Genomic DNA, 13,628 nt, shown 5'->3' with positions numbered 1-13,628 from the left:
AGGTTCTCTTCTCTGGCTCAAAAAGTTGGTATGGAGGTGATAGTTTTTTTTTTTTTTCATTTATTTATTAATTTTGTTGTGTTTTATTTTTTCTTGTATTTCTTGCCTTATTTGTTTTTTTCTCTGAGTATGTGATTCATTGTATTAATTTTGGTTAGTAAAACAGGGTGCATAATTGATGTATTTACTCCTCTCTATTGCATTATAACTGTGTGTGTGTGTGTGTGTGTGTGTGTGTGTGTGTGTGTGTGTGTGTGTGTGTGTGTGTGTGTGTTTGCAATTGAGGCAGGTGAGGACACACACACGTACACACATTGTTTCTCTAAATTTCAATAGAATATGTAAAATAGCCATGAGCAACAGGGATGAGTGACAACTAGATGATGACTGTACTCTAGCCAAACCAAACCTAACCTTAGCATGTTCATTTACACATTTAGCATTCACTATGGGAGTTGAGGCGCCGTCATCTATACACATATTCCTTAACTTTTCTAAAAAAATTAAGAATTTCAACAGCCTTACAGCGTCCTACCCGCCACCAGCCAGCCGTCCCGAGACAGTCCACTGTATTTCATTGCGTTTTATTTATTTATTTCAAGTTTACTTTTCCTGATGAACATTTTATTTAACCCCTTCAGTACCATGACACGTTTCCATATTCATTCTACTGTTTGGTGATTTTATACAGCTTCAAAAATTTATGTAGCGATTAAAATAGTGAAAACTGGCCATTAATCTTTTGACCGCCATAGACCTTTCCTAATGTCAATAAAGTGGTCTAATGATACACAAATCTGAAGGTACAAATGTGTCCCAGTACTGACGGACGGGGTGGCGATGAGTAGCGGCTGCAGGGACGACCAGGGGCGGGCGGCGAGGCTGACGCTAACTGACGGCAGGACAATGAGGCGCGAGGCACAGCAACCTGGCGCTGTTGGACAAGGTATGATGTGTGCTGTGTGACGGCGCCAGGAGTGAGGTGAATAGCATGAATGAATGACCAGTAGTAACAAGTGTGAGGGTGTGAGGCATGTCTAACCTAACCTAACCTAACCTATACACTCATACATTCATACACCTAATAGTCTGGTATACATAAATGGCCAGCATTCTGTATACTATTGAAATATACATACATACTTCAAAACATATATTAATTCCTCTACGGGACACACACACACACACACACACACTCTCTCTCTCTCCATTATTCGGTTTACATTATCGACATATCTCTATTGTCGTTGATGTTTTTCCCTCTCTTAATTAGTATTCCATGACCTCCAGCTCACAGATAGAGCCAGAAAATAATCCAGTAAATCCCGTTAATCAGTCCAAAAGTTGATGGAAAGAACACTCTGGAAAACCTGTCCACCATTATCGCCTTAGCCCTTCTCTTCTGCGCTGGGGACGGGCCTGGGTGGCGTGATGGGGGCGGTGGGGGCGGGGGAACCGTTGGGAGCGGGGGACACACATCCGCAAACCCCGGGGCTGGTGGCGGGAAGCGAAGGTGGTGGTGGTGGTGGATGTGAGGCAGGTGTGGGTGGTCAAATGGATGAGAGTGGATGTGTGGAGGGGGTAAGGGTGAGTGGAGAGGCTGCATGGGGGGCAGGGTCGGGGGCTCGTGCAGTAGGGGGGTGTGGGTGTAGGTGTGATGGGAGGGAAGATCTGCCAAAGGTTCCGTTGGGAAGGCGGGAGTGGCTGAGATAGCAAGGCGACCGTTCTCCTGCAAAGAAATTTAGGTTTGTTTGAGATATTATCATTATTATTACTATTATTATTATCACAGCACTATTACTGTACTAAAAACGTCACTACCACCACTTGTAATGTTAGTGCATGTTGTAATGAAGTAAAGCATATGGCAGTGAGGAGGTATCACTGTTTTAAATCAAGCTTTGAATCTGTGGGGCGGAGCTGAAAATGAAGGCCGAATGCATTAATTACTATTGTGAACTGAATATACAAGTGTTCCGTGAATTAAGGTAAATATTTCGGGATTTGATAGTTCAGTTAATTCTAAGACGAAAATACTCTATGCTCATATCCTGTGTTTGGCTTCATTTTGCGAGAAATGAACGTACTTAAAGTTTGTGTGGGTTAGCCTGTCCGCCACCCGCCCATCTCTCCTGCCTTCCGCTCCCTTCTTACCGCCCACCACGGCCTGAATAGTGCGGCACGGCATTCAGTTATCATTATTGCGTGTAATGTAGGCAGTCAAAGCATTATAGGAAACAACTAGCCAATGATAGTTAAATGTTTGTTTGTTAGTGAAGAAAACGTCCAGGAACACACCAATACAGTGGTTGTGGAGCGGTACTTTTAAAACATACACCGCAACTCGAGTCGCCGTGTAGGTCCGAGTGTAGGTTGGGCTTCCTCACTCGGGGCAACGGTTTTCCTAGCGGGTGGGCTTTGAGATAGGAAGGTACCACAAAAAGTATCTCCTTTACCCCAGAAATTCCCGTGAAAAAAGCCCACGTGGTATAAATATAAAAAAAAAAAAAAAAACTCGCTCATCACTGGTTCACTGTCTCACCGTGTGTCATCGCGGCTCAGTCAGCAGAGGTGGCAGGTGCAGGGAAATTTCATTGTTTTAGAGAAATTTTGACTATGACGGATGAAAAACCGCTAAAAAGGGGAAATTATGGAGAGAAATATTAGCTTTTACGTTTTTTGCCACTGAATGTGAATAAATAATTCCGTGTTTTGACCCTGAATATGTATAAACAATTTAGTGTTTTGTATGAAATAAGGAAGTTCTAGGTTGAAGAGGGAAATTTTAGCTTGTATGCAGGGAGATATTGGCTAATCGATCTGGCAGCTCAGGTTCAGTGGACATCTTGACACGATAGGAAGAAGTGTCCCGTCAATCAGTCTATCTTTTTGTGAAGGTGAAGACTGAAGACGTGTATCAGTCAGTAGCATTGAGGGCATGATACTCCTGTGCTGGTATTCATGAAGATATCCATTCCGTATCATGATGGCAGTAATTGCATCATGGCGGCGCAAGACAGTATAGTATGCTGGACAACTTGCTGTGAATCGCTGTGGAGGTAATAATGCCAAATCCTTTAAGAATATCATTTTTTTCAAAGTTCATCAATATTTTTCATCCCTGTAGGTAAGGAGGATCAATATTTAGTAACCTAGACGAGTGACAATAGGGAAACTCAGGTAGGGTACGTTAGCATTAAATTAAGGTTGGATAGGATAGTTTAGAATAGGATAGGCTAGGATAGGTAAGGTTCCATCTCCCTGAAGGCAAAAACAGTGCCAGTACCTTCTTGGAGCACTCCTGTATCAGTCCTGCCGCCCTTCCTTGCTTTTCCGCCCCGCCCTTGTTCTTGTTCTTCGGGGGCACCTCAGGACCGTCCCCAAGCACTATGTTCACCAGGGCGTACTCCATCAGGGCCAGGAACACGAAGCTGAGAGAGAGTGAGAGAGTGAGTGAGTGAGAGAGAGAGAGAAAGGGATAGTGAGGAGAAAGAAAGAGAAGAGGAGAGAGAGAGGGAGAGTGAGAGGGAGGGAGAAAAGGAGGGGGAAGGGGAATTGTGTGTGTGTGTGTGTGGGGGAGGGTGTTGTTTGAGAGAGAGAGAGAGAGAGAGAGAGAGAGAGAGAGAGAGAGAGAGAGTAGAGCTCTGTATAGAAAATCTCTCTCTCTCTCTCTCTCTCTCTCTCTCTCTCTCTCTCTCTCTCTCTCTCATTCACAAACATACACACACACCTTAAAACCTTCAAAACACTGCAAAACACCTCCAAACACCTCAAATCATTCTAAAACACCACAAAACACTCCAAAACATCCCAAAACACCACAAAACACCACCAAATTACTCTTAAACATCCCAAAACACCACAAAACACCTCAAATAATTTAAACACTGCAAACACCTGTAAACACCTCAAACACACCAAAACACCCCAAAACACCCCAAAACGCCCTGAAACACCACCAAAACACCCCAAAACACCCAAAACACTCCAAAATACACCAAAACGCACCTAGACACCAAAACACCCCAAAACACTAAACACCTCAAACACCCCCAAACACCCCAAATAACTTAAACACCGCAAAACACCCAAACACTCCAAAATGCTAAAACCAAAAACACTTAAAATCACCCCCATAAACACAGAAAACACCCCAAAACACCTCAAACACCGCAAACACCCAAAACACTCCAAAATACCCCTAAAACCAAAACACCCCAAAATCACCCCCATAAACACCCCAAAACACCCCCAAACACCCCCAAACACCCCCAAACACTTACACAGTACAGGTTGACATGAACATATCGATAATCTTGATGTAAGACACAGGCGGGAGAGAATCTTGGGACTTGGCGTGCTGGGTGGACAGTGTTAGGAGCGACGTGACCCCCAGAGTAACCCGCGCTGGTGCCGCCTCGGGTTTGATCCAGAACGAGACCCACTGTGGAGGATTGGATCGTGTTATAAAGGGTTTGGATTGTGTTTAAGGGATTTAGATAAGTTTTTAAGGGACAAGGTGGGTTTTTAAGCGTTTGTAAAGGTGTTCTTAAAGGATTGAATGGATTTTTAAAGGATTAGATTGGTTTTTAAGGGTCTGTGAAGTTTGTAAGAGGTTTGATCAAGAACGAGACCCACTGTGGAGGATTGGATCGTGTTATAAAGGGTTTGGATTGTGTTTAAGGGGTTTAGATAAGTTTTTAAGGGGTTGGGTGGCGCTGGTGCCGCCTCGGGTTTGATCCAGAACGAGACCCACTGTGGAGGATTGGATCGTGTTATAAAGGGTTTGGATTGTGTTTAAGGGGTTTAGATAAGTTTTTAAGGGGTTGGGTGGGTTTTTAAGCGTTTGTCTTAGAAAGGGGTTGAATGGATTTTTAAAGGATTAGATTGGTTTTTAAGGGTCTGTGAAGTTTGTAATGGGTTTGATATCATATCATATATCCACGTATCCACACAAATTTCCACTCCTATGCAAATATCCACACTGAGATATCCAACCCTATCATATCACGTATCCACACTGAAATATCCGCACCTTATCCACGTATCCACTTACCGACATGATGACAATGAGACAGGTGGGCATGTAGGTGTGGAAGAGGTAGTATCCGAGACGACGCCTTAATTGAAACACCACTTCCAGGCACGTGAAGTTTCCTGAAGGGGAGATAGAGAGAGAGAGAGAGAGAGAGAGAGAGAGAGAGAGAGAGAGAGAGATATGCGAGGAGAATAATGTCAATCTCTCTCTCTCTCTCTCTCTCTCTCTCTCTCTCTCTCTCTCGACATTTTGGCTTGATATGGTTAACCTTTTAATCTGACCTGACCTTAAATGACCTTAGAGAGAGAGAGAGAGAGAGAGAGAGAGAGAGAGAGAGAACTATTGTACACTATTTATTTATTTATTTGTTACGAAGAGAATAATAATAATAAATAAATAAATAAATAAATAAATAAATATTTTTTTCTATTTCTTTCTTTCCATCATTATTTTTTATTCTCGAAAAAACTACTACTACTACTACTACTACTACTACTACTACTACTACTACTACTACTACTACTACTACTACTACTACCTAACCACCACCACTACTAAAACGACTACTACTGCTACTGCTACTACTACTACTACTACTACTACAATTACAATTATTATTATTATTATCGTTATTATTACTACTACTACTACTACTACTACTACTACTACTACTACTACTACTACTACTACTACTACTACTACTACTACTACAATACATACCCGTGTGGTAGACCTGAGTGCAGTCGGCCGTGTGGTTGCCAACGAGATCAAACTGTGGTAATTCTATGTTGTCGTCCACCACCAGCGGCACCTCAGGCTCCCAGTCGAACACCAAATCCTCCGTGGTGTGCGAAACTGTGGGATTACAAGGGGATTAGGGATCTTGAAAGGGATTAGAAGGGGATTAGGGGTCTTGGAAGGGGATTAGAAGGGAATTATGGGTATTGGAAGGGGATTAGGGGTCTTGGAAGGGGATTAGAAGGGATTAGGGGTCTTGGAAGGGGATTAAAGGTCTTGGAAGGGGATTAGAAGGGAATTATGGTTATTGGAAGGGGATTAGAAGGGAATGATGGGTATTGGAAGGGGATTAGGGGTCTTGGAAGGGGATTAGAAGGGAATTAAGGATCTTGGAAGGGGACTAGAAGGGAATTATGGGTCTTGGAAGGGGATTAGAAGGGGATTAGGGGTCTTGGAAGGGGATTAGGGGTCTTAGAAGGGAATTATGGGTCTTGGAAGGGGATTAGAAGGGGATTAGGGGTCTTGGAAGGGGATTAGGAGGAAATTATGGGTATTGGAAGGGGATTAGGGGTCTTGGAAGGGGAATAGAAGGGAATTAAGGGTCTTGGAAGGGGACTAGAAGGGAATTAGGGGTCTTGGAAGGGAATTAGAAGGGAATTATGGGTCTTGGAAAGGGATTAGGGATCTTGGAAGGGGATTAGAAGGGGATTAGGGGTCTTGGAAGGGAATTAGAAGGGAATTAGGGGTCTTGGAAGGGATTAAAAGGAATTAGGGGTCTTGAAGGGATTAGAAGAGGATTGAGGGTTGTAAAGGGGGTTTGTGGTGTTCGAAGAGGATTAAAGTGTGTGGGAAAGGTTTTTGAAGGGATTAGGGTTTTTAACGGGATTTGTGGTGTATGAAGAGGATTAATGTATTAGAAGAATTTTTGAGTAGGATCAGGTATATTTAAAAGGGATTAGGGTATGTTTTAAGGGATTTGGAAAAAGGATTAGGGGTTTCAATAGAGGATCAGAGGTGTTGAAAGGGAATTAAGGTATGTTAGAAGGGAATTGACGGCTTTCAAAGAGGATTTGTAGGGTAAGAAGAGGCTTAATATGTGCAATAAAGGATTTAGAAACAGATTACGAGATCCAGAAGAGGATTGGTTTGTTGAAAGAGAATTAAGGTTAGAAAAAGAGGATTAAGGGTGAGAAAAGAGGATTAAAAGGAGGTTATGACCATTTTAAGAGGACTAAGGATGGAAGTAAAGGACTCGAAGAGGATTAGGTGTGTTGGAAAGGGATTAGAAGGAATTTAGGGTAATCTGAAGAGGATTAGGCTTGTTAGAATGGAAGAAAGAGGATTAGAAGAAATTAAAAGAAATCTAATGATACAAACTACTACTACTACTACTACTACTACTACTACTACTACTACTACTACTACTACTGCGGTTTTATAGGATACAAAATGTTCTTTCTTTGCGTTTGTTTGTGAGGAGGAGGAGGAGGAGGAGGTGGAGGAGGAGGAGGAGGAGGAGGAGGAGGAGGAAGAAGGTGAAGAGAAGGAAGAGGAAGAAGAATAGGAGAGGAGGCTGAGGAGAAGAAAATAAAGAAGAAAAGAAGAGGAGGAAGAAGAAGAAGAGAGAAGGAGGAGGAGGAGGAGGAGGAGGAAGAAGAGAAGAAGAGGAGGAGGAGGTGGAGGAGGAGCAAGAAATAAAACGAGGAAGAAAACAGAGAGAGAGAGAGAGAGAGAGAGAGAGAGAGAGAGAGAGAGAGAGAGGTCATGATAATTGTAAAGGTTAGGTCAAGACATTAATTGTTGACCTATGGCTCTTGGTATAGGTCAGTGTCTGTATGTCTGTATGTCTCTGTCTGTAGGTGTGTCTGTATGTCTGTCTGTAGGTGTGTCTGTATGTCTGTATGTGTGTCTGTATGTCTGTCTGTAGGCTGTGTATGTGTGTCTGTTTGTTTACCACCACCACCACTACTACTACTACTACTACTACTACTACTACTACTACTACTACTACTACTACTACTACTACTACTACTACTACTACTACTACTACTACCACCACTATACTACTACTACTACTACTACTACTACTGCTACTACTACTACAACTACTACTACTACTACTACTACTACTACTACTACTACTACTACTACTACTACAGGTACTTACGACTCTCCATCTGCATTCTACATTCCTGAGTGTCGTGTGGGTAGATCGCGTAATTCATGGCACAGGAGAGCGTGAGAGTCAGCCTGTGTGGGGGGGGGGAGAGAGAGAGAGAGAGAGAGAGAGAGAGAGAGAGATTTTGTTAATAAGTATAATAATGTTTTTTTTCTTCTTTTTTGTTTTCATTCTCTTTGTGTGTGTGTGTGTGTGTGTGTTTCTGTCTCTGTCTCTGTCTCTGTGTCTGTGTCTGTATCTCTCTCTCTCTCTCTCTCTCTCTCTCTCTTGTATTCTTGCTTTTTTTTATTTCATTCAGTTTTTTTCCTTCCTTCCTCTCTCTCTCTCCCTCCCACTCTCCCTCTCTCCCTCTCTCCCTCCCTCCTCTCCCTCTCCCTCTCTCCCTCAAATCACTCACTTGACCATGTACAGTATCGTGGAGTCTTTGTGTAACCAGACGTAGTGGTTCGGAATTGTCATAGTCTGGAAGGTGACCTGTTTGGCGTTTTTGAAGAAGCTATCCGGCCGCCACATGTCCTTGAGCCACTCCACTTCCAGCAGTCTGCCAGGGAGGGATTGGCTGGTTAAGAGGGTGTTAAGGTGTGGTTAGTGACTGTAAGCTGTGTTTGAATTGAATCGGATATGTAAATCAAATGGTATGTTTTATTTATCTATTTTTTGTTTTTTGTTCCTCATTTGTCAGATTTTCTATTTTTTTTTTTTTGCTTAAACACGTAAATACACACACATATACACGTACACGCACACACACGCACACGCACACACACGCACTTTTTCCTTCTACTGCAAATGGTGTCAGCGGTGGGATAGGTAGATAAACAAACACACACACACACACACACACACATATACGCACATACACACACACGTACACGCACACACACGCACTTTTTCCTTCTACTACAAATGGTGTCAACGGTGGGATAGATAGATAAACAAACACACACACACACACACACACACACACACACACACACACATATACGCACATACACACACACGTACACGCACACACACGCATTTTTTCCTTCTACTAGAAATGGTGTCAGTGGTGGGATAGATAGATAAATACACACACACACACACACACACACACACACACACACACACACACACACACACACACACACACACACACACACCTGTAGCTGGAATTTAAGTTTTCTGGAAGTCTCAGTCTGTGGTCTTTCCAGGACTGAGCGAAGAAAATGTCCGCCACGTAGGTCTGAAAGAAAACGAGAAGGGGGGTGTAGTAGTAGTAGTAGTAGTAGTAGTGGTAGTAGTAGTAGTGGTATTAGCAGTAGTAATAGTAATAGAGTTAGTAGCAGTAGTGTTAGTAGTAGTGGTGGTGTTAGTACTAGTAGTAGTATTAGTAGTAGTGGTAGTAGTAGTAGTAGTAGTAGTAGTAGTAGTAATAGTAGTTATTGTTGTTTTTGTTATAACTTTAGTGGGAGGAAGAGTAAGTAGAAGAGGAGGAGGAGGAGGAGGAGGAGGAGGAGGAGGAGGAGGAGAATTAGGAGGATTAGGAGGATTAGAAGGAGGAGGAGGAGGAGGAGGAGGAGAGAAATGAAATATATGACAAAAAGAGAGAGAGAGAGAGAGAGAGAGAGAGAGAGAAATGAACATATGAAATTAAAAAGAATTATTATTATTATTAATTTTGTTGTTGTTGTTGTTATTATTGTTGTTGTTGTTGTTGTTGTTGTTGTTTGTTTTGTTTATTGTTTTGTCTTTGTTTCTCTGCTTCCTTTGTTTGTCAAGTTTTGCAATCAAGGAGAAATTAATTATTATTTTTGTTTATGTCCCCCAAAAAAACTCTTTCTTTGTTTAATTGTCTTGTTTGGAAGGCATTGGCTGGACGGAAGAAAGGACTCTCTCTCTCTCTCTCTCTCTCTCTCTCTCTCTCTCTCTCTCTCTCTCTCTCTCTCTCACTGTGGTTAATTAAGCTTTTGTTGTTGTTCGTATTGTCACATATTCTCTCTCTCTCTCTCTCTCTCTCTCTCTCTCTCTCTCTCTCTCTCTCTCTCTCTCTCTCTCTCTCTCTCTGTCTCTGTCTCTCCCCCTTACCATAGAGTTTTCGTTAATGGAGTCAATCCCCATTACTGTGACGTGGAAATAGACGTTAGTGGGCCGCCCTTCCTTCTTCGGGGGTCTCATCTTGTCGTAGTCCCTTGGGTTTTCCGGCAGCAAGTCATTGAAACGAAGGACATTGCTGTTGACGTCCCTCGCGCTGCTGTCAGAGGGAGAGAAAGTGTCGTACAGTGGAAACATGCGTGCTTTGGGCTCCGAGGTGTCTCCAGGTGCAGCGGTTCGAGTCTTGTTCACGGTCCGAGTGTAAGTAGGGCTTCCTCACTCCGGGTAATGGTTTTCTAGTGGGTGGGTTTTGAGATAGGTGCCATGAAAAGTATCCTCTTTAGCCCAGAAATTCTCGTGAAAAGCCCACATGGTAGAAATAAGACTCCTTCAGTACTGGGACACATTTTTACCTTGAGATTTGTGTACCATTAGACCATTTTATTGACATTAGGAAGGGTGTATGGAGGGCAGAAGATTAATGGCCACAGTCTTCACTATTTTAACCCCTTCAGTACTGGGACACATTTTTACCTTGAGATTTGTGCACCATTAGACCATTTTATTGACATTAGGAAGGGTGTATGGTGGGCAGAAGATTAATGGCCACAGTCTTCACTATTTTAACCCCTTCAGTACTGGGACACATTTTTACCTTGAGATTTGTGTACCATTAGACCATTTTATTAACATTAGGAAGGGTGTATGGAGGGCAGAAGATTAATGGCCACAGTCTTCACTATTTTAACCCCTTCAGTTCTGGGACACATTTTTACCTTGAGATTTGTGTACCATTAGACCATTTTATTGACATTAGGAAGGGTGTATGGAGGGCAGAAGATTAATGGCCACAGTCTTCACTATTTTAACCCCTTCAGTACTGGGACACAATTTTTACCTTGAGATTTGTGTACCATTAGACCATTTTATTAACATTAGGAAGGGTGTATGGAGGGCAGAAGATTAATGGCCACAGTCTTCACTATTTTAACCCCTTCAGTTCTGGGACACATTTTTACCTTGAGATTTGTGTACCATTAGACCATTTTATTAACATTAGGAAGGGTGTATGGAGGGCAGAAGATTAATGGCCACAGTCTTCACTATTTTAACCCCTTCAGTTCTGGGACACATTTTTACCTTGAGATTTGTGTACCATTAGACCATTTTATTGACATCAGGAAGGGTGTATGGAGGGCAGAAGATTAATGGCCACAGTCTTCACTATTTTAATCCCTTCAGTACTGGGACACATTTTTACCTTGAGATTTGTGTACCATTAGACCATTTTATTGACATTAGGAAGGGTGTATGGAGGGCACAAGATTAATGGCCACAGTCTTCACTATTTTCATTACACATTTGGAAGTGTTGGATGGTGAGAGAGAGAGAGGGGGAGGAAGAGAGAGGGAGAGTGAACTAGTACCTCTGTTGGAAATGTATATAATCTGTTTCTTATTTATATATTCATTCATTTATCTTTGTGTGTGTGTGTGTGTGTGTAAAAGATGGTTGGATTTCAAGAGCATTTTTACAGTTCAAAGTGCAGAAATCTTGTCACTCTGCCTCTAGAACCATAAAAAAAACACCTTAAAAAACCATAGAAACATAAAATAAAAACTCGTGTAAACTTAAATAAAGCTTTTTGAAATATTAGTGAAGCGTAGGAGTGTTTGAGAATACGACCCAGGGAGAGGAGGAGAGAGGGAGAAAGAAATGGTGCTCCCTGTTGCAAATGTAGCCTTGTATTTCTTTATTTTTTGTGTGTATGTGTGTGAGAGGCTTGGCAGTGTGTGAATGTTGTCCCGTTGGCAAGAGTGGTTTTGTCTCCCCTGTGCATACTCTTAAATGTTGTGGCATTGAAAAGTTTGGGCTCGTTTCAATTGTTGCAGCTTTCACTATTCTCTATTCTCTAGCATCAAACTAACAGGAGAAAGAGTTAGTAGGATTGAGTACTTGAATTCTTAACCCCTTCATGATGTGTGTCTATATTCATTCTGGTGACTATTTGATTACACACTGCTCCAGAAATTTATGTGAGGGGTTAAAATAGTGAAGACTGTGGCCATTAATCTTCTGACCTCCATAGACCTTTCCTAATATCAATAAAATGGTCTAATCGTACATAAAACTCAGTATTTGACGATTTTCATACAGATTCAGAAACTTATGGGGGATTAAAATAGTGAACACTGTGGCCATTAATCTTCCGACCTCCATAGACCTTTCCTAATATCAATAAAATGGTCTAATCGTACATAAAACTCAGTATTTGACGATTTTTCTACAGGTTCAGAAACTCATGAGGGGATTAAAATAGTGAAGACTGTGGCCATTAATCTTCTGACCTCCATACACCTTTCGTAATATCAATAAAATGGTCTAATCGTACATAAAACTCAATATTTGACGATTTTCATACAGATTCAGAAACTTATGGGGGATTAAAATAGTGAAGACTGTGGCCATTAATCTTCCGACCTCCATAGACCTTTCGTAATATCAATAAAATGGTCTAATGGTGCACAAATCTCAAGATAAAAATGTGTCCCAGTACTGAAGGGATTAAAAACTCATTAACAGAACAAAAATCATGATAATCCGTTATATAAATGCACTAAATCACTAGAAAAAATAATAAATGTAATAAAATAACATTAATACGTGTTAGAAGTTAATGAAAGACCGTATATTATTGAGTGACTACTGAATTGTGACCCCGTTGGAAAGGCGTACCCTCTCCCCCGCCGCGCTGTTGGAGTCACGTGGTGCTCCGCTGTCACTCTCCCTCGTGGTTTGTTTACATAGTGCGCGGGTGACGGACAATCAATACATATTTTTTTATTTTCTTATTTTCACCTACTTAAACTGCATATAAGTACGTGTGTTTAAGTGTAAGTGTAGCCAAATGCGTGTAGTATAAGTGTAAAGTGTTAAAAAGTAGTAATATCCAAGGATGCTTTAGATGATTACAGATAAGTGAAGGAAAGTGGAATAAATCTCGCTGTTATTTCCTTACTTACGAAATCTAAGTGGAAGTAACAGCGGACCCAGACACTTATAAAGCAGCGTTAAGTGGTTGAATGCCTCGATATGCACCGGTGTATTGTAAGTAATGTAGTGTTAAGTGTTTAAGTTACTTAGAATGATTATAAATGTGTTTGTAAGTAGTGTGTTGTGAGGACCGATATACACTCTGGAGCTTTACAAGGGTGAATGAAAGTAATGTGTTAAGTGTTTGTGTTACTTAGAATGATTGTAAGTGTGTTTATAAGTGGCGTGTTGTGAGGACTTCAGTTAAATGGTGAGTAATGGTAGGTTAGGTTAGGTTAGCTCTCCATGCACCCTTCCTAATGTCAATAAAATGGTCTAATGGTGCACAAATCTCAAGGTAAAAATGTGTCCCAGTACTGAAGGGGTTAAAATAGTGAAGACTGTGGCCATTAATCTTCTGCCCTCCATACACCCTTCCTAATGTCAATAAAATGGTCTAATGGTACACAAATCTCAAGGTAAAAATGTGTCCCAGTACTGAAGGGGTTAAAATTAGGGATGCACCGGAACCACTATAACAAGTTCCGGCCGGAACCGGAACTGGCC

General features: G+C 41.7%; 1 protein-coding gene across 1 annotated transcript in view; it reads right to left on the bottom strand.

The window, feature by feature from the left end:
* Positions 1-223: 223 nt before the first annotated feature.
* The window catches only part of LOC123509217 (glycine receptor subunit alpha-4-like), a 15,130-nt gene continuing 1,725 nt past the window's right edge, over positions 224-13,628 (bottom strand). The window contains exons 2-10 of the mRNA XM_045263415.1: positions 10,023-10,188; positions 9,098-9,180; positions 8,353-8,496; positions 7,944-8,026; positions 5,759-5,893; positions 5,057-5,157; positions 4,284-4,444; positions 3,287-3,431; positions 224-1,729 (exon numbers count right to left, since the gene is read on the bottom strand). Of these exons, the coding sequence (XP_045119350.1) occupies positions 1,292-1,729; positions 3,287-3,431; positions 4,284-4,444; positions 5,057-5,157; positions 5,759-5,893; positions 7,944-8,026; positions 8,353-8,496; positions 9,098-9,180; positions 10,023-10,112 (1,380 nt within the window). The 5' untranslated portion in view covers positions 10,113-10,188 and the 3' untranslated portion in view covers positions 224-1,291. The remainder of the gene's footprint in view (positions 1,730-3,286; positions 3,432-4,283; positions 4,445-5,056; positions 5,158-5,758; positions 5,894-7,943; positions 8,027-8,352; positions 8,497-9,097; positions 9,181-10,022; positions 10,189-13,628) is intronic.

This window comes from Portunus trituberculatus, chromosome 26, assembly GCF_017591435.1.
Source record: "Portunus trituberculatus isolate SZX2019 chromosome 26, ASM1759143v1, whole genome shotgun sequence".
NCBI classification, from domain to species: domain Eukaryota; kingdom Metazoa; phylum Arthropoda; class Malacostraca; order Decapoda; family Portunidae; genus Portunus; species Portunus trituberculatus.
The sequence above is the reverse complement of the archived record's forward strand: the minus strand, read 5'-3'. Positions and strand labels throughout refer to the sequence as shown.